This window comes from Emys orbicularis, chromosome 5 (genome assembly GCF_028017835.1).
Source record: "Emys orbicularis isolate rEmyOrb1 chromosome 5, rEmyOrb1.hap1, whole genome shotgun sequence".
Taxonomy (NCBI): domain Eukaryota; kingdom Metazoa; phylum Chordata; order Testudines; family Emydidae; genus Emys; species Emys orbicularis.
Window position 1 is genome coordinate 120,348,051 of NC_088687.1, and position 23,550 is coordinate 120,371,600.

Here is a 23,550-nt window from a genome sequence, read left to right on the forward strand (position 1 = left end):
TGGAGTTACTCCTGATTAATAGCAGTGCATGGAGTTTCAGACCCACTTTACACAGAGGTAAATGAATGCAAAGGTTCATGGCCAGGGATCTAATACCTATATGCCTCTTTGTGGGAAATAACAGGACTATCTGGAGTACTTCAGAATTGAGCATTTGCACATTGCTTAGAGAAAATGAAAACATTTTATTTTCATTAATTAACCTTTATCTTGCACCAGGATATCCAGCTCTTCTCGGATCCCATCATACCAGTTAGTGATATCCACATGGAGAGAGTAATCACAACAGGATTTGGTGTCAGCTGCCTCATGCCACTTTTCAAATGAGGTCAATAAACTCACCCCAGCTTCAGGGACCACGTGATCAACTGAAATATAGATGAAGCACCTGTTACACAAATTGCACATATTTCCTATTCTGCAGTTTCAGTGATTATCTACAGTGAACCTACAACAAAGCAGGATTTTCATTGGCACGGTGTAAATTGCAGGATGTGGGACAGATACAGACTTCTCAAGTATTCCAGCTTTTGCAGAACATTCTGCATTGAAGCTGAATCTAGCAACCTGTTTTGCTATACCATCAAGTCAGGAAATGTGTGTGAGAGAGAGCGAGAGAGAGAGAGAGAGAGAGAGAGAGAGATCTAAACACCCTGTAGCTTAGTGAAGGTGCACTGAGCTGGTATGCAGGAGATCATGAATTCTGGTCTCTACTGACTGCCATTTACATTCCTATGCACTTCATAACTCTCATTATTGACCAAGGCCTTATACCCTTTTCTAGAAGGCTGTCATGAATTAGCCCATTCTGCTTTACCAATAAATTAATGAAGAGCTCTTCAGGCAGCATTGGGAACAGAACCCAAGGCTCCAAAATATAAGATTCAAGTCTTAACCACTCAGTCACACTGGCTTTCAGAATCAGGGTGATAATGACTGGGACTAATGATGCATGTAGAATTACTCATGTTTGCAGGGTTGGGTTCTACTTGAATAATGAAAACACAGCAAGGTGTACTGTATCTTAACATATGCAAACCTTATGGTGTATTACTGAATGTATAGAATTGAGCCTTTTACTGGGCATTTTTCAATTTTGAAAAAAGGAAAAGCACATTAAGAAACTTCACACTATTAATAAAGTAGAGAAATCCTTAAATTAAACAGTCCTAGCAACTACATTAAATAAACTAAATAACTTCCAAAAGGAAAAGTACAGCTATTTAACTATTATCCAGAAACAAATCTGTTTTAACCTCTTCATTGATGCAAATGTACTGAATATAGCTGGCAGGTCCCACCTCATGTTCTTAATGCATTTGAACTTTCCATTGATTACAATAGAGCAGCCATTTAAAACAGCTACACAAACATGTACAGTGGAGTCCAGCAGAGAGACAGTTAGGAGAATGCTGTTCTGCCATCTTTACTGGAATATACTGTACAATATTATCCACCTGCTTAAAAGTAAATCTGCTTTTCCAATCCAGAGAGGATGGAAATAAATGCCTGTTTAGACTTTCTAAATAGGCTAAAAGATATGGGTGCATCTAGCTGAAGAAAATATACTAAAAAGCAACTCTTTCCACTATTAAAAAACAATAATGTATTATGTGCCTATTTCCATGGCCTTTTGCTGCATGACATACATTCAAAGCAAAGTACCATCCAGCAAAACTAGCCATCCCCCACCAGCCACTCCCAACTCAAAGGGAACAAAACTCCATGGGGCAGCACAAGACAGCTTTGGCAATTTACTCCAGTTGAGGATCTGCCCCACATAATCTTAGTCCAGAGCCAAGCAAATGCTAGGCAGAAAAGATGAGGCTTGCTCAGCAATCTGATGCACAAAGGATGAGTTTAACAGCCAGGAACCCCTTACCAGAACATCCTGCTTCCAGGATGTAGCTGTAAGCAGGCTTCAGACCTCCCTGGTCTCATATCGGATTCCTTATACCACTATTTTATTATTTTCCAAATTTTTACCAGTATCTGATATTACACTGTAAGCACAACAGTTTACTAGAATTGTTGCTTTGCATTGTTACTGCACAGTATAAACTGATAAAAAAAAAATCAGTGATAGCAAGTATAGTAAATCTCATGCTTGTTATGTGAGAGAAATCCAGGATACACTTGTAGAGCCGGCTTGACATAAATAACTTCCCAATCATGCCCACTAAGAAATAAGGCAAGGCAAATGGATAGTTAAAGTTGTATATAGGGGCTTGAAAAGCAGTATGCTGGAGTCAGGATGTCTGTGCTAGCTAACATAAGCAGCTACACCCTAATGCTAGGGACAACTGACAAGCTAAATCTCAAATTAAAGAACAGGTTCCCACATGAACAGCACATGGAGAGAGCATGCTGGATTGGTTCCTGCAAAGTAACCAAGCCAACCCAAAAATGTGTGATGTAATGTATAGCAAATGCAATGGAATCTGCAAATGTATATAAAGGAAGAAGTATTCTCTGTAACTTTGGATGTGTGGTACGCTCTATACTCACCTCCTACGCTTGAGTCTGATCAACTCAACATAGCTTTGCTGTTTGCCAGATAAAAGAAAGTAAGTGACAAAATCTGGAGTCAAACTAAGTGTTTTGGTTCTCAGAGAAATGGATGAAATGTTCTCCCAGAAGCAGACATGGTGCTCTGGATAAGTCGGGTAGAAAAAGTTTCAGAGGGAATCCCAACAACACTACCCTAGGTGCGGCTGCTTTTTCTAAGGGTAACCTCATTTTCATGTTGATCCTGGTAAAGTTGTCTACAGTAATCAGTGGAGATTCCAGCCTCACAAGACCCAGACATTGATCTGATCTTAAATGACTTCTGAAAACAGCGGTGTAGAATATACACAGATAAACCCAGTGAACTGAAAACAGCAGGTTGCGCTCAGCCCCAAGACAGTTAGATTTGAGAGGTGAGAGTGTTTTAGTACTTACTGATCATGGTGGTACCGCCTGCTAGAGCTGCTTTTGTGCCTTGATAGAAGTCATCAACAGCGGTCATTCCTTGGTAGGGCTTTTGTAGGTAAGTGTTGACATCGATTCCCCCGGGGATAACCATACGTCCATTAGCCTCAATGGTCTTTACTCCACCAGGAACAATCAAATTCTCTCCTATTTGTCTAAACAGCAGGAAAGGCACAAGGAAATTTCCAGACAAAAACTAAATTAAGATGGAATCAAGGTTGAGAGCGCATATCAGTAATTTTGTATTATTAATATTTTTATTACCATATATTACAGGGAAGTTGCAATTATTTCAAAACCAAACACTGTAAACCCAAGACATTCAAAACTAAGATTAAACTTAAAAGAAATTCAATTCATTTTAAAGTATGAAAATGCACAGTTAGGGCACCGAAACAAACTGTAGTCACAGTTTCTTCAAACTTCTCCTATAGTTAAAACTCAATCTTGTGCATAGGCTATATTTCAATGTATGTGAATTAAAGGTCTTGTAATTCCCCTTGTAATTCTTCATAACTGAAAGCTTCTTCTTCAGTAGAAATCTCAACCCTGTCTTATAGTGACACCATGCAAAATCCATACAATCACAAGGAACGGATTTTAGTGTTTGTGGACTCCACTTAGATTAAAACTGATTTTTTAAAACGTGTTTGATTTCAACAATTATTAATCCCTCCTGGGGTCATGACAGGGCAAAGTTAAGTTTCTATGGGTACCACAAACCTGCATTTCCACACCTCAGCTTGCTTGGATTTGTTTTTTGGTTAACATTAACTGTGAACTTCCTGGGCTTATACTATTTTGTTTTAGGATAATTACCACACCCCTGTAATGTAGTTTCCCCTAAATTACTGATACATATTCTTAGCCCTAATTCCCTTTCAATATAGATTTTCTGTGGGATAAGATAATATTTACGTGCATGTATATATGTACTCATCCAAGACACATATAGATCCTGAATTTATTTTGCGCAACGTTGGAACGCAATAGCTACCCATGAAGTGAAACTTGGCAACGGTTTAACAGCCTGTAGCAACAATTTAGGATGGGAAATGAATATAACTATTAATTATACCCAGGGGAAACTACTAGTAATTACTCAAACTGGAATTTGGCCAAACAACCAGAGTTAAAAAAAGAACCACAGGAGATCAAGAGCTCATTTTTACATCTCATCCAAAGGACTCCACATCCAACAGCACCGTGTCCCATACTACAGCGGGGCACAGGTCTTGATTCTAGTCTAAGGGAAGAGCACCAGTTTCTGAATTAACCACACTGCTTCCTGCAATATCTGGAATTTTGCTCGAAGTCTCCATTCTAAGTACTAACCAAGCTTAGCTAGTTAGAGCTGATGCTAGCTCAGCGTGAGGCCATATAGCTGTGTGTGTAAATGCCCAATTGTCACCCAAATGTTGCATTACACTGGGAGGTACGCTGTAACATGTTTACAACTATGATAAATATTAATGTAGCTAATTATAGAGTGAAAAATAGGTAGGGAATTAGTACAGATGCATGAATGCAAGCAGACCAGCACAACAGGTTTCAAAAATGGGACTTAAGATGCTTAGGGATTCTTCAAATTTGAATTGCAAAGAAATATCACAAGGTACTCAACAAATGAAAATAGGGGGAAGATCATCAGCTTGTTTAAATCAGCATTTCTCTATTGTTTGCAGTGGAACTAAGTCAATTTACACCAGATGATCGTTCGTCCCTAATGTTATAATCAGAGCTACATTGCTTTCTCTGTGCAGTGTTTGTGTGGCAAAGAGATCTGAGAATGGAAAAAAGAACTAAGATCCATCTCCTTTAAATTCTACTTTGAAACAAGAATAACATTCCAAAGACTACCTGTGAACACTGTGAAAAACAAGAAAACTAAAAAATAAAAGTAAGCTGGTTTTATTTCCCCCGTAAAAATATCATCTTTTCAGACCCTGGTTCAACAAAGCACTTAAGCACATGCTTTGCTGAAAAAGGATGGGCTTTGGGATGTGCTTAAAGTTACGCGTTTACACACATGCTTAAGTCCCGCTGAAGTCCAAGAGTGTTATGCATGTGTAGAAGTGCTTTGCTGAACCAGGGCCTGAGCCATTCTCACTCCATTGCAGAGCATCAGCTTCCTCAACATTGCTGCACTCCATTACTGTATGTTGAAGTGAATGGATTTCACTACACTTGGCTTGTGCGGATAGCAAGGTGGTGTCTCACTTCTAGTGTTGCCACCCAGGTTAAGCCTGCTGGAAGGAGGCTGATCCTCACTGGCATTGCTCAGTGATTTTTATTCTGTTTGTCTAGAACGCTGAGCAAGAGGTGGTGTGTCAGGCTTCTTGGACAGTTCATTTTGGAATAATATTTGTATGCTAATGAGAAAGTGGGGTCATTTAGTTGCTGCTTACAAGTGAGAGAGAAAGTGAATGATGCTGATAGTTGTATTCTAGCTACCATGCAAATGCCCCCAGACACCATTTGATGCACCAGTAATCATTAGCAAATTACAGGATTCACCCTCTCAAGATCTATAATTTCCTGTGAACAAAGCAAGTTGGCTAGGGCATAACACGTAGAGGCCCCAATCCTGAATCCACTTACTCACAGACTTAAATTTATGCACATGAGAAATCCCCATTGAGCTCTGTGCGCTTACTCAGATTTGTGAACAAAGGGTGGGATCCACGCAGCTACTTAGGCACCTAAGTCCCATTTTTAGGAGCCCAAGTCCTGTTTTTAGGCACCACTGCAATCTACAAGACACCCACATGGCTGCTGCCTAACCCTGTAGCTGCCTATGTTTTTTTCCTCTGGGTATAGAGCCTCACTCTAGGCAGCCTCTCTCTAGGCCTGAGCATGTGCACTACTGCCTCATGATAAGCACCCAGAGGCTTATCTCCCGCCTAAGCCCCACAGTGATTCACAGACTGGGGGAGACTAGTGTTTGGCTGGCCAAGTCATGCACAGGGGCCCAAATCCTGTAAGCAGCTTCTGAGCATGCCTACTGGATTGGGCCCCTCAGACAAGTTCACACAGAACAGCTGCAGGAGCAAGGCCTCCCTTGTAATCGTTAACCCAGTGGTTAGGGTACTCACTCAGGGCGTGGAAGACCCCTGATTCAAGCCCCCACCCCTTGAGGGGGAGAAGGGATATGAACAGGAATCTGCCACCTCTTAGCTGAGTGCCCGAGGCACAGGGCGATAGAATCATTCTAACTCGTTCTGTGGCCCACGTCATATTTAAGAATGCCATTGTTTAATTAAAATGGAACAATTTCAGCAGGAGAGATTGAGGGAGCCCCACATCCGAATAGTCCGTAGCCTCATAGTTGGGGCACTTACCTGAGAGGTGGCAGAGCCCTGTTCAAATGCTTTCTCTCCTACCGAGGAGCGGGGACATGAACCAGGGGTTTCCCACATCCTGGGTGAGTACCCTACCGCTGAGCTAAAGACTGTAAGGGACATCCTTGCCCTCCTCCCCTCCTCCCAGCTGTTTTGTTGAATGTCCCACATGCATCTTAGGTGGCCAAGCTCTTATCTTCCCCTAGTTTGTGGATCACTAGCAGAGCTAGGCGCTTCCCTGCAGCCCAGACTTAGGCGCTTGTCTCCCTGAGAGGGGCAGGGCTTAGCACATATCCCTCTGGTTGGTGTCTCCCATTGGCTAGTTTAGGCAGCTCCCCCACTGCCATGCTGGCTTTGTGAATCGCAGTCTATTGCATTGTATATGGAGCCTGAGCACCTCCCTCAGGTTTTGCAGATCACAGTGTTTGTTCCTGTGATTTTCTAAGTGCCTAAAAGTTAGGAGCCATGATGCTCAGTTTTGCAACACTTAAGTCCCTTTGTGGATCCCACCCGAAGTGTTTGCATGATCTGAGCCTAAAATTCACAATGGATTTCAGACCTCAAGGTAGCTCAAAGGTCAACCTCATTTGTTTTATTATATGACATGCTTACAACACTCCACAGAGAATGTGCATCTGAACAAAAAAGGGTAGCACTAAGGTGAAGTAAAACACTTATTAAAGGGATGCTAATCGGCTGATGGTGCAAACCAACATGGGAGTTTTTGTTAGCTCCAATTAAAATAAGATTTTCTTGGGATTTAAGCACTCCTGTTTCCTTTTTGCAATGGACATGTCCAGTGCTGAGCAACTGCACAAGAGTCAGAAAGGGAAATTGACTAGAAAGAATCATAAAACAGAATAGTCTTTCATTGTCCAGGATGAATGAGGTGCATTACATTGTTAATAATTCCATAGATTATTACAACAGAAAGAATATAAACAACACAGGGATGGATAATTGTTTAAAGAACATATTTTTTAGTCTGACAGTGTCCATCTACAAAAAAGGAACTCCTAAGACAGGGAAACAGTGTATTATTTATTGATTGTTGTTATTTTTTCATGCACTAACTTTTGGCCTCTGGAGACCTGCATATGTCACAAGTGAAGAAAGTTTGGTGGTCACAAACTAGTCTATTGGCTATTTGTGAATGTCACAATATTTGTGCACTTCCACAATTCAGCAAAACTAGCAATATTTCTTCTCAGCCAAGGCCGAGAGTGAGAAGCACAGAACTGCACGAGGAACCTTGCACCTCAACTGTCTGCATCTATTCAAGGCTATCAGAAACATGAGTTTCTGAAGCAATATGTTTATCCAAAGAGAATTTGTATTGTTCCTGCAGCTGGCATCCTGAAGTTGTTGCAGGTTCTCTCTATTTAATTTAGTAGATGATTTAAGGCCTAATCTTGCTGTGACAGTCTATACTATTATGGTCATCACTTTTACAAGACTATGATATATTTTGTACAAAATATGCCTTGTGAGGTATCATTTGAAAAGTCACAACCTACTGAGTATTATTGTCTTGGTAAAATGTTTGTATCAACACTATATGTAAAATTATAAGATTCTTACTATGTACCATTGTTATAACATGCTCCAAGGTTCAGACAAGCAGGTCCAAACCAGTCTTTCAGAGACAAAGGCTCACTGGCACCCCAGCCAGGTGTTAAAAAGTGATCACTGGCTTAAGCAGCCATTCTTCAGCACCGAGAAGGTGTAAACAAGAAAATTACATTTAATCTCAGAGATAGCTCGAACCTCACGTACACAAGAGACTGTTTGTCTGCACCCAGATATGTGTGTGGGGGGGCAATCTTCAAAGAGGGGAGGGGGTATAAGTATGTGAAACAGTGGCTTCCACCTCACTTCTCCTCCCATCTCTCTGCTCATGACATCAAACACACACCTGAAATGACTCTGAACTAGGAGAGGGGTCCCTGGCTGAAAGGAAATCCATCCTGTAAACTATTACAATTTGTGGTGAGAGAAAGAGACTTGCTTTAAATCCTACTAGCTTGTTAAAGTTTAGGAATTCGCTTGTGTTTTTATCTTTTTATTTCTTTTGTAACCAATTCTGACTTTATGCCTTATCACTTGTAATTCTTTAAAATCCATCTTTCTGTAGTTAATAAACTTATCTTATTGTTTTATCTTAACCAGTGTGTTTGGATTAGACTGTGTGGGAAACTCCACTTGAGACAACAAGGCTGGAGCATAATCATTTTCCTTTGTTGAAATGACGGACTCACTATGAGCTTGTCTTGTCCAGGAGGGTTCTGTACAGTACAAGATGCACATTTCTGCGGTCAAGGCTGGGACTAAGAACATGCAGGTGTCATCCTGTATGTAACTCATGAGTGGCTGGGAGAGCATTCATGTATTCAGCTGGGAGTTATTTTACATGGGAGCGGCTGTGTATAAGCAGGACTCCCAGCGGTGGCAGTTCACAGTAAAGCAGTGTAAAAGACTGTAGAGCTGAGGGGATATAGCTGTTCAACAGTCCAGATTGCACCCTGAGGAAGGTGACACCTGCCCATCTCCATATAAGTGTGTAAGAAGAGGGAACACAGAGCATATATATTCAGTGCACAAGCAGCGGCGTACACAATGTTGGTGTACAAGAGAGCAGCAGTATATGTACATGGGACACACACTAGGGGTTCCGTGTGAGAAAAGGTGCCTATGTAGGGGCTCAGTAGCCACATACAGCACAAAATGGCACCAATATCAGCAAGTGAAAATAGCTGTAACAAGCACCCCACAGCATATTGAGCCAGTAACCGTTCATCTTCGCCTGGGATCTCTTGCACTAGATGCACCTGACAGCTTGGCTGGGCTTGTGCTACTACCTGCGCTGCACAGGCTTTGGCATAGACTAAGTCCTGTCAGAAGTAACTGAGAATGGACCCATTGCAGGTGCAAAGAACTCCAGTCACACTGACTGACGGAATCTTCTACCTGTCTGACACTAGCAAAGATGAAAAGCAGATTTTTATAATAAATAAAATATTCCTCTACAACATACAACATTAACAGGCATCCACAGAGGTGTGCAGGCAGTAGGAGTCAAGCTCACTATCATGATTAATATGCATGCAAAAATGTTCAGTATTTTAAAAACCAACTTTATCAGTCCATCTTCCAGGTATATGTCTGCATAGAAGGAGTAGTCATCATTGATAATTCTTCCACCTTTAATGAGCAGTCGATCACTCTGAGGGGAAAAAAAAGAAGAAACATTTATGAAGTAAACAAAAATGGAATCAAGTCAAATAGCACAAACCTAACCTTTATACCATGAACCCATTAACATCAGAAGTGCCAGGAATGCTAGTTCATACCAGGGGTGGCCAAACTTACTGGCCCTCCAAGCAACATACGATAATCTTCAGAAGTTCGAGAGCCAGGGCACACCTGCTTCAGCCCCGCTCCTGCTGAAATCCCAAGCTGTGTTCCTTGTAAGCTGCGCGCTTGGGCAGCCGCTCAGTTGATTAGCAGAGCCGCGCACATCCAGCAGCGTGTGTTCAGGTGCTCGTCCGCACCCCCGCTGCTTTGCAGCCATGGTGCTCCTGCAGCTGCTCCCGGGACCCTCCTGCTGGCTGTGCAGAGTGGGGGGAGGGGAGGAGGAAAGGAGGGTGCTGATGTTAAGGTGTCCCCCTCCCCCAGCCCCTGTAGCCCATCTCCACAGAGCAAGGTAGAGGGGACAGGGCTCATCAGGACTCACAGTAGCTCTGAGATCTGAACAAGCCTTCTGGTGAGTGCCTTAAAGAGACAGTGCATGGTCTCTCAGAGACTTCCCCAGCAGCCAGCACACACAATCTCTGTCTGTCTGTCTCTCTCTCTCTCTCACACACACACACAGTGAAGTACTTTGCACTTTTTTTTGTTGAATTTCATCTTGTTGAATTCAGACCAATTTGTCAAGGTTGTTTTGAATTCTAATCCTGTCTTCCAGAGTGCTTGCAACCCTTCCCAGTTTGGTGTCATCTGCAAGTTTTATAAGCATACTCTCCTCTCCATTACCCAAGCTATTAATGAAAATATTGAATTTTACTGGACTCAGGACTGACCCCAGTAGAACCTCATTAGATATGCCCTCCCATTTTGACAGTGAATCATTGATAACTACTCTTTGAGTAGAGTCTTTCAACTAGGTATTCATCCACTTTATAGTAATTTAATCTAGACCACATTTCCCTAGTTTTCTTATGATAATGTATTGTGGGACTGTGTCAAAAGCCTTTCTAAAATTAAGCTGTATCACATCTACTGCTTTCCCCCTATCCACCAGACCAGTAAGCTTGTCAAAGAAAGAAACTAGGTTGCTTTCGCATGATCTGTTCTTGACAAATCCATGCTGTCTATTCCTTATAATCCTATTATCCTCTAGGTGCTTAGAAACTGATTGTTTAATAATTTGATCCAGTATCTTTCCAAGTATTGAAGTTAGGCTGACTGGTCTATAATTCCCCAGGGTCCTTCTTGTTCCCCTTTTTTAAAGATAGGTACTATGTTTTCCCTTCTTGAGTCCTCTGGCACCTCACCTGTCCTCCATGAATTCTAAAAGATAATTGTTAATGGTTCCAAGATTGCTTCAGCTAGTTCCTTAAATACCTTAAGATGAATGTCATCAGGCCCTGCTGACATGAATACATCCAACTATCTAAATATTCTTTAACCTGTTCTTTCCCTATTTGTGTTGAGTATCTGGTCACCATTAACCTTTTTAGTGAAGGCTGAAGCAAAATGGGCATTAAACACGTCAAGCTTCTTGATGCAGCAGTTATTAGCTCTCCTTCCTGCTAAGTAGAAGACCTACACTTTCCGTCCTCTTTCTCTTGGTCCTAATGTATTTAAAGAACCTCTTCTTATTGTCTTTTATGTCCTTTGCTAAGTATAACTCATTTTGTGCCTTAGCCTGACTGATTTTGTCCCCATATGCGTGTGCTATTCTTTTGTATTCGTCTTAAGCAATTTGTCCATGTTTCCACATTTTGTAGGATTCCTCTTTGATTTTCAGGTCATTAAAGAGTTCCTGGTGGAGCCATTTGGGCCCTTTACTATTCTTCCTATCTTTCCTTCACATTGGGATAGTTTGCAGTGGTGCCTTTAATATTGTCTCCTTGAGAAACTGCCAGCTCTCCTGAAATCCTTTTTCCTTTAGATTTTCTTCTAATGGGACCTTACCTACCTGCTCTCAGAGTTTGTTAAAATCTGCTTTTTGAAGTCCAATTGTCCTTATTTTGCCACTCTCTGTTTTCTTTCCTTAGAATCATGAAATCTATCATTTCATGGTCACTTTCACACAAATTGCCTTTCACTTTCAGATTCCCACCCAATTCCTCGCTGTAGGTCAGAATCGAGTCTAAAATGGCTGTCCCCCTGCTTACTTCCTCCACTTTTTGAAATACAAAAGTTCCCAATACATTCCAATAATTTATTGGAAATTTTGTTTTGCCATATTACTTTTCCAACAGATGTCTTTTCCAGCCATGATGTCATCCATTGACATACAGCCCAGATGGCAGTGGACTAAAATTTGTTACCACCTGATGGATGGCCAATGTGAAATGAGTTTGGTGGTCACAATCTAGTTCCTAGAGGACAAATGTCCACAAATGCCAAAACCATCACATACGGTAGTAATTTTCAGTCTTTGGCCAGATCATACCACAACTCCTTAATGTCACTACCATACTGTAAAGGAGCCTTAAAGGGAAAAGAATCACCCCCAGGACAATTCCCTCAACACAAGAGCAGCATAGACCTAGCTTATATGGCCCTACAATGCCCACTTTATAGCCCCTATCATAGAGCCAGCCAAGGTCAGGGCTAGAGTTGGAAATACAAGTAATGGCCAGAGAGTCTGTACTCCAGCAGTTCTTGGTCCCAGAGCAAACTATTGGCTACAGTGGGGAAGTTGCCTTAACTAACAGCAGCCCAGTAAACTCAACTGTGCTGGTTTCCCAGAGTAGAAATGCACCTGCAAGAATATGCACCTTTCCCCTGCCCCCTCCCCGATCTACACATTCTATGCTGTGCCTCATGAGAGACAACACAGAATCTGGTCTCTGGCTGACGGTCTCAGCAGATAAGTCAAGGACTCAATGGACATGGAGACTGAACTACCTTCTCACCCCTCCAGGTGATCCCTCCAGATTCATTTCAGGGCACATTAGTCATGCAGTTCAGGAAAGTCTGCACTGCTGCTGCCTGCTCAGTAGCCATTCTGTGAATGGAACAGTTCAGTCTCCAGGGCTAGATTTAATTGCACTGTCACACGGCACTGCTGCGGGGCGAGCTCTGAGAGGGTTACAGCCAGCCCAACCAAACTCGGCTGTGCAACATTAGTGCTTGGGAACCGAGTGAAAGTGACTGGTTTACCAGTAAACAGACTGGTTTACTGACTTGACTTGCCTTCACTGCCCAAGCCGAGTGACCTGCATAAAGGGGGAAATTAATTAGTTTTCTGAGGGAGCTAATTCTCTGCATGTCTTTATATGTGAATCTAGTGTTGAGTAAGGTCTCTAGCAGCAATGTGCAAGGGAATTAATAGGGGGAAAGAGTTCCCATGAAAAACCAGGAGCCAATCAGGGTCCCTGTTCCATACCCCCCTGCAATCTAAAAGAGCCTCCCATGGTGCAGAGCTATACCTCGTCACAATGCCACAGGGCCTACAGAGCTGGTCAGCAGCAGAAAGCGGGAGCCTGCTGAGTATGTCCCATATGCACTCCACCATCCCCCATCCCACCCAGAATTTCAAAGAGCACAGGGAAAGAGAGGGAGCAAGTGCCATGCAATCTCTCTTGGGAGGTAAAGCATGCTCCATTCCCTGTAGTCTACCAGCTCTGCAGGTTGGTATGAGACGAGGAGAGGGAAAGAGTGAGTTCTGACCCGAATGAGCATTGGAGTTACACACACATATCCACAACTGACAGTTACTTTTGTAACAACTAACTCAGCATGTTTGCACTTCCCTTGGCCTCAGCTGTAAAAGTAAGTTGGTTTTAGTCAGGTTTCCGATTCTGATGTATTAGCATCCCGCAGCAGTGTTTGGATTTTGAATACTGCAGGCAAACATGTAACTATACAGAGCTCTTACACAGTCATTTAAAAAATCATCAATAGGGCATATGTAAAACTCATAAAAATCCTAAACTAATTGCTAGTATCCATTTAAAGTTGATGAAAGCTGAATTACTAAAAGCCCATGTCAAACCTTGTGTGCAAATGCTTAGGAACAGTCACTCAGGTCTGAGTTGGAAGAATTTATATTAATTTGTAGTAGCCTAACTCTTAAGTGGAGCACTGTTCACTACAGGAATAAGAGTCAGTCAGCATTTTGCATGCAAGTTTTCAGTGTTAGAGCTGAACAAATAATGCCAAATATATATATCTATAATATTTTGTGAAGAATTGTTCAAATGTTCAAAGAATTGCTGGTGCCCTGTTCCCAGTGCTTAGGTGTTCTCATTTCTGTGAAAATTCAAGTAATCAATTTACACTTGCAAAAACATTTGCAGAAAGCAAATTTCAAAATTGCACAGAAACTAAAGTTTAAATTCATGCACTCAAGGAGTCATGCTGGAAATGGTAGCACACCTCACCTACCCAGGAAACAGGAATAATATCATGTGACTTATCTAACCAATCACAACTGAGCAACACAGCTCAGATTTCAACCACTCATGGATTAATACATAAGTCGGAAACGTATACCCGACAATTATGCAAAAAAAAAAAAAAAAACCCACCTCCTATTTCTAGCTTACGGAACTTTTTCCATAAGTGCAGATTTGCGTAAGTCGGGTTTGCGTAACCCGGGGGGTGTCTGTATTGAATTTGGAAAGATATTAGTCAAATAATTGTGAACAGTGAATAACTTTGAGGAAGCCATAACCTGTTTCTTCCTTAATCAGAAGAAGAGGTTACATTAATTGAATAAAATATCCATTATAAATTGGTTGGTTCCATGCAGTAATAAGGACCCTCTGATTCTTCTGTTGCTTCTTTTCAAAAAGATAAATAAGGATTCCCATTTTGCCTTGTATCTCTTCTAGATCCTGAACTTGCAAAGATTAAGCACAGGATTATTCACGTGCCTAAAGTTATGCAAATACTTGAGTCCCCAATTTAAAAAACATTTAAGCACATGCTTATGTTTCCCCATCTGTAAAAATAGGGATTATACTTACCTCCTTTGTAAAGTGCTTTGAGAGCTCCTGATGAAAAATGCTACATAAGAGCTAGTTGTTATGATGTCAATCCCCGGTCAGCAAAGCATTTAATTATGTGCTTAATTTTAAGCACATACTTAAAATTCAGCATGGATATAAGTGGGGGTTGTTGTTTTTTCAGAAGCAGGACCCCCATATTGTTGTCTTTCTATGAAAGATACATCTGACAATCTAACCATCCCAAAGAAAGAAGTTTTCAATATAATACATGAGGCTAGATCATGTACACAAAAGGTTGGAGACTTTCCATGAGATAAAGTATCCAGGGGACTCCGGGGTAAAATCAAGGCACTGAACTACAATGAAATATGACCCCTATGGGATCAGTCTCAGATGCTAGTAACCTCTGGCAATGAAAATGTGGACAGGAATGCAAGTCCCCATCCTAGAATTTGCCTTGCTGATCACAGCTATTTATCAGGCTCTCTATTGTCCGTAGTAACTGCAGTATTTTTTAATCAGTGGCCTGAAAGGTAATGATTTATTTTGACGCATGCTGGCGGTTGTACCTCCTCACTATGGTGATTTACTACTGTGCCTGCTGACCTGGACAGACCACCATCTTGTGGGCTCTTTTTCAGCTCATTCAATTTCCTTTAAAAACATTAATATTGTTCTACTACAAAGAGACAGTATCTCATTTATTTGTTGGGGGGAACGTTACCAATATTTGAAAACATCCCATCTACTGCTGCTAATGGGTCACCAAAGCTTTCCATGCTTCATTAAGATGTTCTACATTTTTCTTTATAAACAGGCAAAGGTGAACAATACAAACAACAAATGCAATAGGTCAGTGCTCTTATTAACAGACAGACAGACAAGAGGCAAAAGTAGAACCCAGCAGGAACAGGCAAGGACAATAAGAATTATTTTGTTTCAGTAAAAGCTACATAATACAGTAATTTGTAACAAAAAACTATGCAGATCCCAATTCTGCAAAACACTTAACCATCTGGGTCACACTTTATCTTAAGATTTCACATATAGTTTATAAAGGGTTAATAAATGATTAATAGGATGTCACAGATGTGTTATGAGTAGCCTGTGCTACAGATGGTTCTAAGTGAACCTTGGTAGAGAGAGGTCATTCCATTTTGCAGAGTATTTAGATATTTTGGAATTTGGTTTCATTCTCCTTCAGAAAGAAAACTAAAAAAAAAATTGATATTCTCTGTGTACGGAAATCGTGCCCTGACTCCTGGACAATCTACCAGATGGACTGCCCCAGAACCATGGACCCTGGAAAGCCCTGCCCGTTCCTGACTCGCAGGCACTCTGCATTCTCCCTGGAAGCACAAGGAGCCAGAGCCCAGCTGCTGAGGAGCGGAGCAGGCAAGATGGCAGGAACGAAGGCAGGATTGATGGAACCCTGCCTGGTTTCCACTGGAATTTTGCCAAAATCGAACTCTCTCTGCAAACAAATCAGCCAGTTCTGATGACAAAATATTGAGTTGGAATTGAACACATCTGTAGAAAGTGTTACAGATTGTTACAGAGTTGCACAGGTCAATGGGTTGCTTATAACCACGGATTATAACAATCTAGAATAATTTACCAATTATTAAAACCTCTATTAATATTTGTTAACCCTTTATAAACGATTTATGAATGGAACCTTAATATAAAGTGTGACCAATGTGTGAAACTGCCATCCCTATTCAGCAAAGTACTTAAGCACATGCTTAAAGTTAAACACATACTGAAGCACTTTGCTGAATCAAGGCCAGAGAAAACAATGAACAATACATATCCCTCTGATCATCCTGTCTACTTCCCTTTTATGTTGTATCCTGCTCCCTCTTCTTTCCCTTCTACATTGTATCCTGCTCTCCCTCCCTTCATCTGCCTCTGTCCTTTCTACTGTAAACTCTTCAGGGCAGGGAGTGTCTCTTGTTGTACAATGCCTTGTACAATGGGGCCTCAACCTTAACTGGGGCCAGCATGCGCTAACACAATAGAAATAATAAATAATACATTAGAGTCTATGCTCAGGAGGAGACAACAGTGTAAAGAGAGACTGCCACTGTTTAGAAAATATTCAAAGAGTGAGTTACCTGACCCCAGGCTCATGAGCCACAGGGAGCTCTTCAGAGTCCAGGGTATGTCAGAGCCCTGCTCAGCCGCAATTTTAGGCAAACTGAGTCAAATGTTGCTCAACAGTCATGAAGCAGCCTGGAGAACATTAGTGGGAGACTGTGTGGGAGCAGCTGAGAGCTACCTCACACATGCTGGGAGGGCAAAAGCAAGGTGCAGGCATCCACCCCTCTTCCAAGCTGCCAGGAACAAGGGGGAAGACCTGCCAGCATCTGGAAGGTGGAAGGAGAAAGATGAAAAGGAGATATTACGCTTAAGGGAGAGGTCCAAAATGATAAAGCAAAGTACTGTATTGACCTGAGATTGTACCAATATTAACCCTATCTAAAGCTAAAGCCTCTCTCAGTTACACCAGAGATGTGGGATAGCTCCACTGAAATCAGTGCAATTACTCTGCATTTACAATGGTGGAATCAAAAGAAGAATTTGTCCCTAAGTATTCCTACTTCACCCATCACTGCAATATCAGTGATGATATGGTCACAACAACGTTACATGGTCATCCCCTCACACAATATGGTGCAAACCTAACAACAGCTCAACGTGCAGCGCTTAGCTGACGGCTCCCAGCATCTCCATTTTATGAGTGCGTGACTCTCCGGCTCTTCACGGCTGAGCTCCCTGCTGTATATCACACAGCACTTGCATTCTACGGACAGCCATCTACTTATATATCCTTTGCAGCATTTTCCTGGTGATTTTTGCTAATCACAGCCTAGCTTCTCCTGCTTTAATCTGCCAGTAAAGCCACAGAGCTTAGTCTGTGACAACACAGCAATTATCATGGCAACAGAAGGAGATGTCACAAAGTCAGCATCATTCGCTGCAGGATCATGCAGGAGGAGGGGCTGTCTGTGCAGAGAAAGCCGGCTGTTATCCAGATACTACTATTGTCTGCACAGTATCAGAAAGAACAAATATCTGTAGGCTGGAGACTGATGCTTTTTGTACAAAGGTCCTTTCTGACAAGTCTGACACAATCTATATACAGGTCTTTTTAGGCATGGAAATGTATTTCCATATACCTACCAACGACAAAATGCCTGGTAGAGATAAGAGATAGGTCTGAACCCACCCCTAATGTTCAAAATCTAAACCCCGCTCCAGTTCTGAATTTTGCAAATGGCTTCCTGTAGTTTTAATGGGATAATCCAAAAAAAAAAAAAAAAAAAAAAAAAATCTCTGGATCAGTATACCACCAAGCTTCGGGTTATTGGAAAATCAGATTCAAATGTTATGGTGGGATGTACACAAGAAAGTCAAAAGCCATCTGTCTTCATATCCACCTTTTCTGCTCTGAGCTAGAGGTGATCTTTTAAAAAAATATAGACATCAAAATATGAACAAACATTTTACACCGAAGTTTCTTAGTCTGCTACTGAAATTACTGAGGAATTAAAGTACCATCCCCCAACATGAAATGTTCTAATGGGTTATCATGGCTAATTAATGTATTGTGTCCAATGAAAATAATGCAGCAGTACATCAGAGTGAATTGACACACACTTTCTACTGCATTCATTCCAATCATATCATAACTGCACATAGTTTCTCTCAATATAAAACCACACCCAAATCCGTACAAAATGGAGAGAGTTAAGGAAAGTGAAAATCTGCCTGAGCCGTTCTATGCCTAAGAGTCAGTGAGACAGTAAAATATTTGCTTTAGTGTCTGCACAGAAAGTAGCTCTAGTATTATATTTGTACCTTTGTTCCATGTGTGGAACACCCACTGAAGTATTAAGTCTCCAGAGTCAAATAAACCAGACATCCTTTTTTAATTAACTACAATTAGTTTAGCTACATTAGAACAATAACAACATAAAACCAAATCAAGCTAGCACAATGAACAGGTCCAGAACCATTTCATTCTTGGCTTTAGTCTTTAGCTCCTGTTCCAGCTGCAACCAGTGCCAATTGATCAAGTCTTTTGAAATGACTCCCAACCACAATATTCCAGGCCTCAAAAGTGGCCATGCCCAGGGCCAAATTAATCTCTTGTGTAATACTGCTGACTTTAGTGGAGTTATACCAGAGATGAACCTGACTCCCAGTCACCACAATTCTTAAAGTTCCACTGCTGACAATGGAGGGTTTAAACCCAAATCTCAGGTAGCATATGGCCCTTAATATGACTATGTATCTTGCCCTGAACTGTAATCAGAAACTGTCTTTTCTGTGTTCCAAATTCACTTGTATTTCCAATTCACTGCCTATGAATGTGTGTGATTTGAGAGAGGTGAGGCTGACTATAATAAAATTGAGAAGTATTAGGCTTCAAACACATGCCTCTTTGCTCCTTTAACATCTCCAGAAGTAGAATACTTTGCCACTAAGCCTTTAAAAACATCTCTGGCTCCTCTGTTTTAGAGGGAAGATACATAGGCTAATATTTGTGTTTTCCTTGACTAACAGGACATCAACAGTAAAAACTGCTTGGATTAATATTGGCTAGGGGTAGGTTTTCCCATTGAAAGCCCCACACCTCTTTGTGCCTTTGAAAAAATCTCCCCCTGGAAAGTTATTTCCCTAACAGACAATATACAGAAGAGCTTTTTTTTTTTTTTTTCCTGAACATGGTCAGTTTTAACACTGGACGTGTTAAGTTATGATTAAGCAGTTTTGGTTTTAGCAAGGTGAAGGAGAGGATTTCAAAATATTAGCAGCAAATGAAGAAAGCCATTCTTCCCAAGCACGTGTGTCCTTCTAGAAACGATCAAAGAAAGCCTGTAAATGGGATTCCACAAAGGACTGTCTGTTTCAAAACTTTAAAATATCTCAATTTTTAAACAGCATTCTTCTCTCTTTGGAATCTTCATGACCACGTTATATTGGAATATTAATCTTCATAGGAAGTAATATTGTAGCTAGTGTGAACACCGAATTAGCTAAGGACCTAGCTTGTAACTCATTTATATCCTTGAGGCATCATTTCTGCTAGCACCCTAATGGACTCACCTGCCCACACGCTTTTAAGCCTATTCTTTTAACAAATTTATTCTTATATACAGTAATTCACTTAGGAGGGATTTCGTCAAATGCAGCAATGCCATAGCTTGGTGCACAGCCAAGTTCATTCATGTTTATTGGTTTAAACAATCTGATGTTCCTTTTGTTTCTCCTTTGGGGACCTAGCTACTTATTCATCTAGAAAATCTCATTCCTTTATCATGCAGTGTAAAAGGGTTACACTGTAAATACCAAACCTGTGTAAATTTCTTCACAATAAATGCCATCTTTTCATTGCTTTAGCAATATCAATAGTGTAGGCACCTCACATGCCTTATTCTGGCAAAACAATATGCATTGGAGTCAGTGGAAGAATCACCTGAGTATGGACTGGAGGATGCAGCACTAAATGTGTTCCATTGGCTGTCATTATATTTGCCTCCTGGGTTATAAATTTCCATTATGGCAATTAAAATTGAATTTCCAAATCTCAACAGGCTAGTCCCGGAAATGTCTCATCCCAGAGGAAAAAAATAACAGCAATCCAGCACAGCTAGTTCATGTTGTAAACCACAGACTCAAAGATCAAATTTACTAATGCTCTTTTTGGAAGCATGCATCGGGCCAGAAGAACAAATTTGGCCCTAGTGTGGAGTTGCACCAGGTCTGAATTTGACTCACAATATGATGGGTGTTCAATGGCCATTCTGGCAAAGAAGATAGTAGCTCATGGCCACAGAAAGAAAACCATTCCATTAGATACCCTGGTTTGTTCCATCGAGAGCTTTGGAGAGCCAGTGAATTTGAATGGGATTCAATGTAGCGACTAGACCATTGGGCAATGTGTTTGCAGCAACTTATAATGCTTAATTGGGGGCCACTCCATGTTGAACTAACCGGAGCATCTTCAAAGCTCCTACATTCAAACCCAAGTACAGTGCATCACAGTAATCAAAGCTAGAGCTCATGGATGCATGGGAATTCAAAGCCAGGTGCTGGTCAATCCGGATGAGGCTAAATCTCTTGAATAGCCACAGATGGAAGGCGGCATTTCTGGGCACTGTCGTTACCTGGGTATCCAATAGCAGAAAGGGCTCCAGAAGGACCCCCTTGTTTCTAACAATCACAGGTAACATGCCTTTGTTGGATAGTGATGTTTAGTGTTAGCCAATCCTTCTAAACATTTTCCCCCTTCACTCCAGCATCATCTCCAGCTTCCCTGGAGTTTAACGTCAGTCAGTTCATCTTCATCCAAGCACTGATCTCACTTAGACTCCTGCACTATACATGCTATCTCCAGTGGAAAAGTTAGTGTAGAAAAGGCTCAGGTGCTTTTACCACCATGTCATCTAACCCTGCACCAGCACTAGAACAATGGTGAGAAGCTATGAAATTGTTAGCATAGATACGGCCTTAAATCTCTGGGAGATGGTGCTGACACTGGAAGTGAATTAAATGTATTGTTGGGTGTTTGCATATTGCTGGCATCTCAGGCGATGGCATCTTACAATCTCCCCTAGCATCTTAGGCATGGTGTCTTACAGTCTCCCCTAGCAGTTTTACAGATACTAAATAGAAACAGGAAGAAGATACCCAGGAGGGAGAGGAGTTATTTAAGTTAAGCGCCAATGTGGACACAAGAACAAATGGATATAAACTGGCCTTCAACAAGTTTAGGCTTGAAATTAGATGAAGGTTTCTAACCATCAGAGGAGTCAAGTTCTGAAACAGCGTTCCAAGGGGAGCTGGTGATAGGACAATAGATGGGCTCTGAGTTACAGAGAATTCTTTCCCAGGTGTCTGGCTGGTGGGTCTTGCCCACCTGTTCAGGGTGTAACTGATCACCATAACTGGGGTCAGGAAGGAATTTTCCTGCCAGATCAGATTGGCAGAGATGCTGGGGTTTTCTCACCTTCCTCTGCAGCATGGGTCACTTGGCAGGTTTAAACTAGTGTAAATGGTGGATTCTCTGTAACTTGAAGTCTTTAAATCATGATTTGCGGACTTCAGTAACTCAGCCAGAGGTTCTATTACAAGAGTGGGTGGCTGAGGTTCTGTGGCCTGCGATGTGCAGGAGGTCAGACTAAATGATCATGATGGTCCCTTCTGACCTTAAAGGCTATGTGTCTAAGATAGAGCCTTATGGAAGTCTGCAATTTACCCATCTTGATCATCAGTGACCAGTTTGAGAGGATTGTGTCACCAAAAAGAAAAATAGCGACCATGCTATTGTGATCTCTCTCCTGGATTATTGTAACCTGTTTCTCTCAAGCCTGCTTGCCTCTCAGCTCTGCTCACTTCAGTCAATTCAACGTTACATCTAAAATTATCTTCTTTGTCCACTGTTATGAACATCTTCCTCATCTTCCTCTATTGGCTTCCTATCTCATTTTGCATCAAGTTCAAACTTCCCCTGATATATCTCACCTCTTGTCTCCTATTATACCCCATACTACACCCCCATACGTTACATTCTACCAGCTCCACCTGCATCTCAGGACCCTTTATCTCCTTCTCCCACTGATGACTCCAGGCCACTGTTTGGGCCACTCCTTTCTTCTGGAAGAGATCCTCATTTCTAATAGATTAAGAAACCTCTCCCCTCTTACTGGTCCTGCTTCAACCCTCACTTCTCGTGGCTAGCCGTCCACCACTCGCTGCACACCCTTCTTTGTTCTCCTGTTAACTGAGCTCAAATAACAACATGAAATAATTTAAAATGTAAATAAATCTTTGAACTAAATGACTCGTGTACCAGGCACTTTACAGGCAAAAGAGATGTAACACACCAGCATTTTGTATATTTAAACTGACAGCTCATCTGGACTGGGACCTGGTCTTCCTACATGCCTGGAAAATGCCAAGCACTATAGAAACACACAAAATTAACTAAGGGGGGGATCTGATAGAGGTCTATAAAATCGTGACTGGTGTGGAGAAAGTAAGTAAGGAAGTGTTATTTCTCCTTCTCATAACACAAGAACTAGGGGTCACCAAATGAAATTAATAGGCAGCAGGTTTAAAACAGACAAAAGGAAGTATTTCTTCACACAACACACAGTCAACCTGTGGAACTCTTTGCCAGAAGATGTTGTGAAGGCCCAGACTATAAGAGGGTTCAACAAAGAACTAGATAAATTCATGGAGGATAGGTCCATCAATGGGTATTCGCCAGGATGGACAGGGATGGTGTCCCTAGCCTCTGTTTGCCAGAAGCTGGGAATGGGCGACAGGGGATGGATCACTTGATGATTACCTGTTGCGTTCATTCCCTCTGGGGCACCTGGCATTGGTCACTGCTGGAAGACAGGTTACTGGCTAGATGGACCTTTGGTCTGACCCAGTATGGCCGTTCTTATGTTCTAAATTTAATAATGAACAGCAAACAATGATAGATGTTTCAGTGCTTCATCGCATCATGGCAGAGACCCTGATTCCCCAACACTATTTGGAGCTTCATCCTGCACAGAAGAGGTGTAGATTGTGATGTGTACAAGCACCAGGTCAAAAGTGATGGGCAGGAGCATGTATTCAAGAGAACGCAATCTTATTTTAATGAGAGTGCAGCTGCACAGTCAACACATGATTCCTGCCTAGAACACAAGAAAAGTCTAAGAAGGGAACATGTAGCTAATTGTCCTATTCGCATGATGAGGATCATGATTAAGCAGATTTCTACTTGGACTCCTGGCCCATTCCCTGCCCCTTCTTTACTCTGCACTCAAGAACAACAGGGTGAGAGCCCACTAAGGGCTTGGGATTTACTTCCACTCAGTGCGTAAGCTTATTTGCACCAACTCTCATCCTCTGCTTACACCTGCACAGAAACACAACCATGCTGCACTCCCTGCTGTACCCCATGGAAAAGGCCTAGTGTCATTATTTTATAGACCCAGAAGTCTACTAGGTGTTTCAAAGAAGATAGAAAGACAGAGGCCCAGATC

General features: G+C 41.6%; 1 protein-coding gene across 3 annotated transcripts in view; it reads right to left on the reverse strand.

Moving 5' to 3' along the window:
• Positions 1-23,550, reverse strand: part of CRMP1 (collapsin response mediator protein 1) — a 55,866-nt gene that overhangs the window by 23,805 nt on the left and 8,511 nt on the right. Inside the window, exons 1-4 of one of the 3 annotated variants that reach the window (XM_065405671.1) lie at positions 17,778-17,794; positions 9,449-9,535; positions 2,944-3,128; positions 204-368 (exon numbers count right to left, since the gene is read on the reverse strand). In XM_065405671.1, coding sequence (XP_065261743.1) covers positions 204-368; positions 2,944-3,067 — 289 coding nt within the window. In that variant the 5' untranslated portion in view covers positions 3,068-3,128; positions 9,449-9,535; positions 17,778-17,794. Of the gene's footprint in view, positions 1-203; positions 369-2,943; positions 3,129-9,448; positions 9,549-17,777; positions 17,795-23,550 lie in introns of those variants that run through there. The other 2 variants (XM_065405670.1, XM_065405669.1) reach the window with 2 other exon arrangements.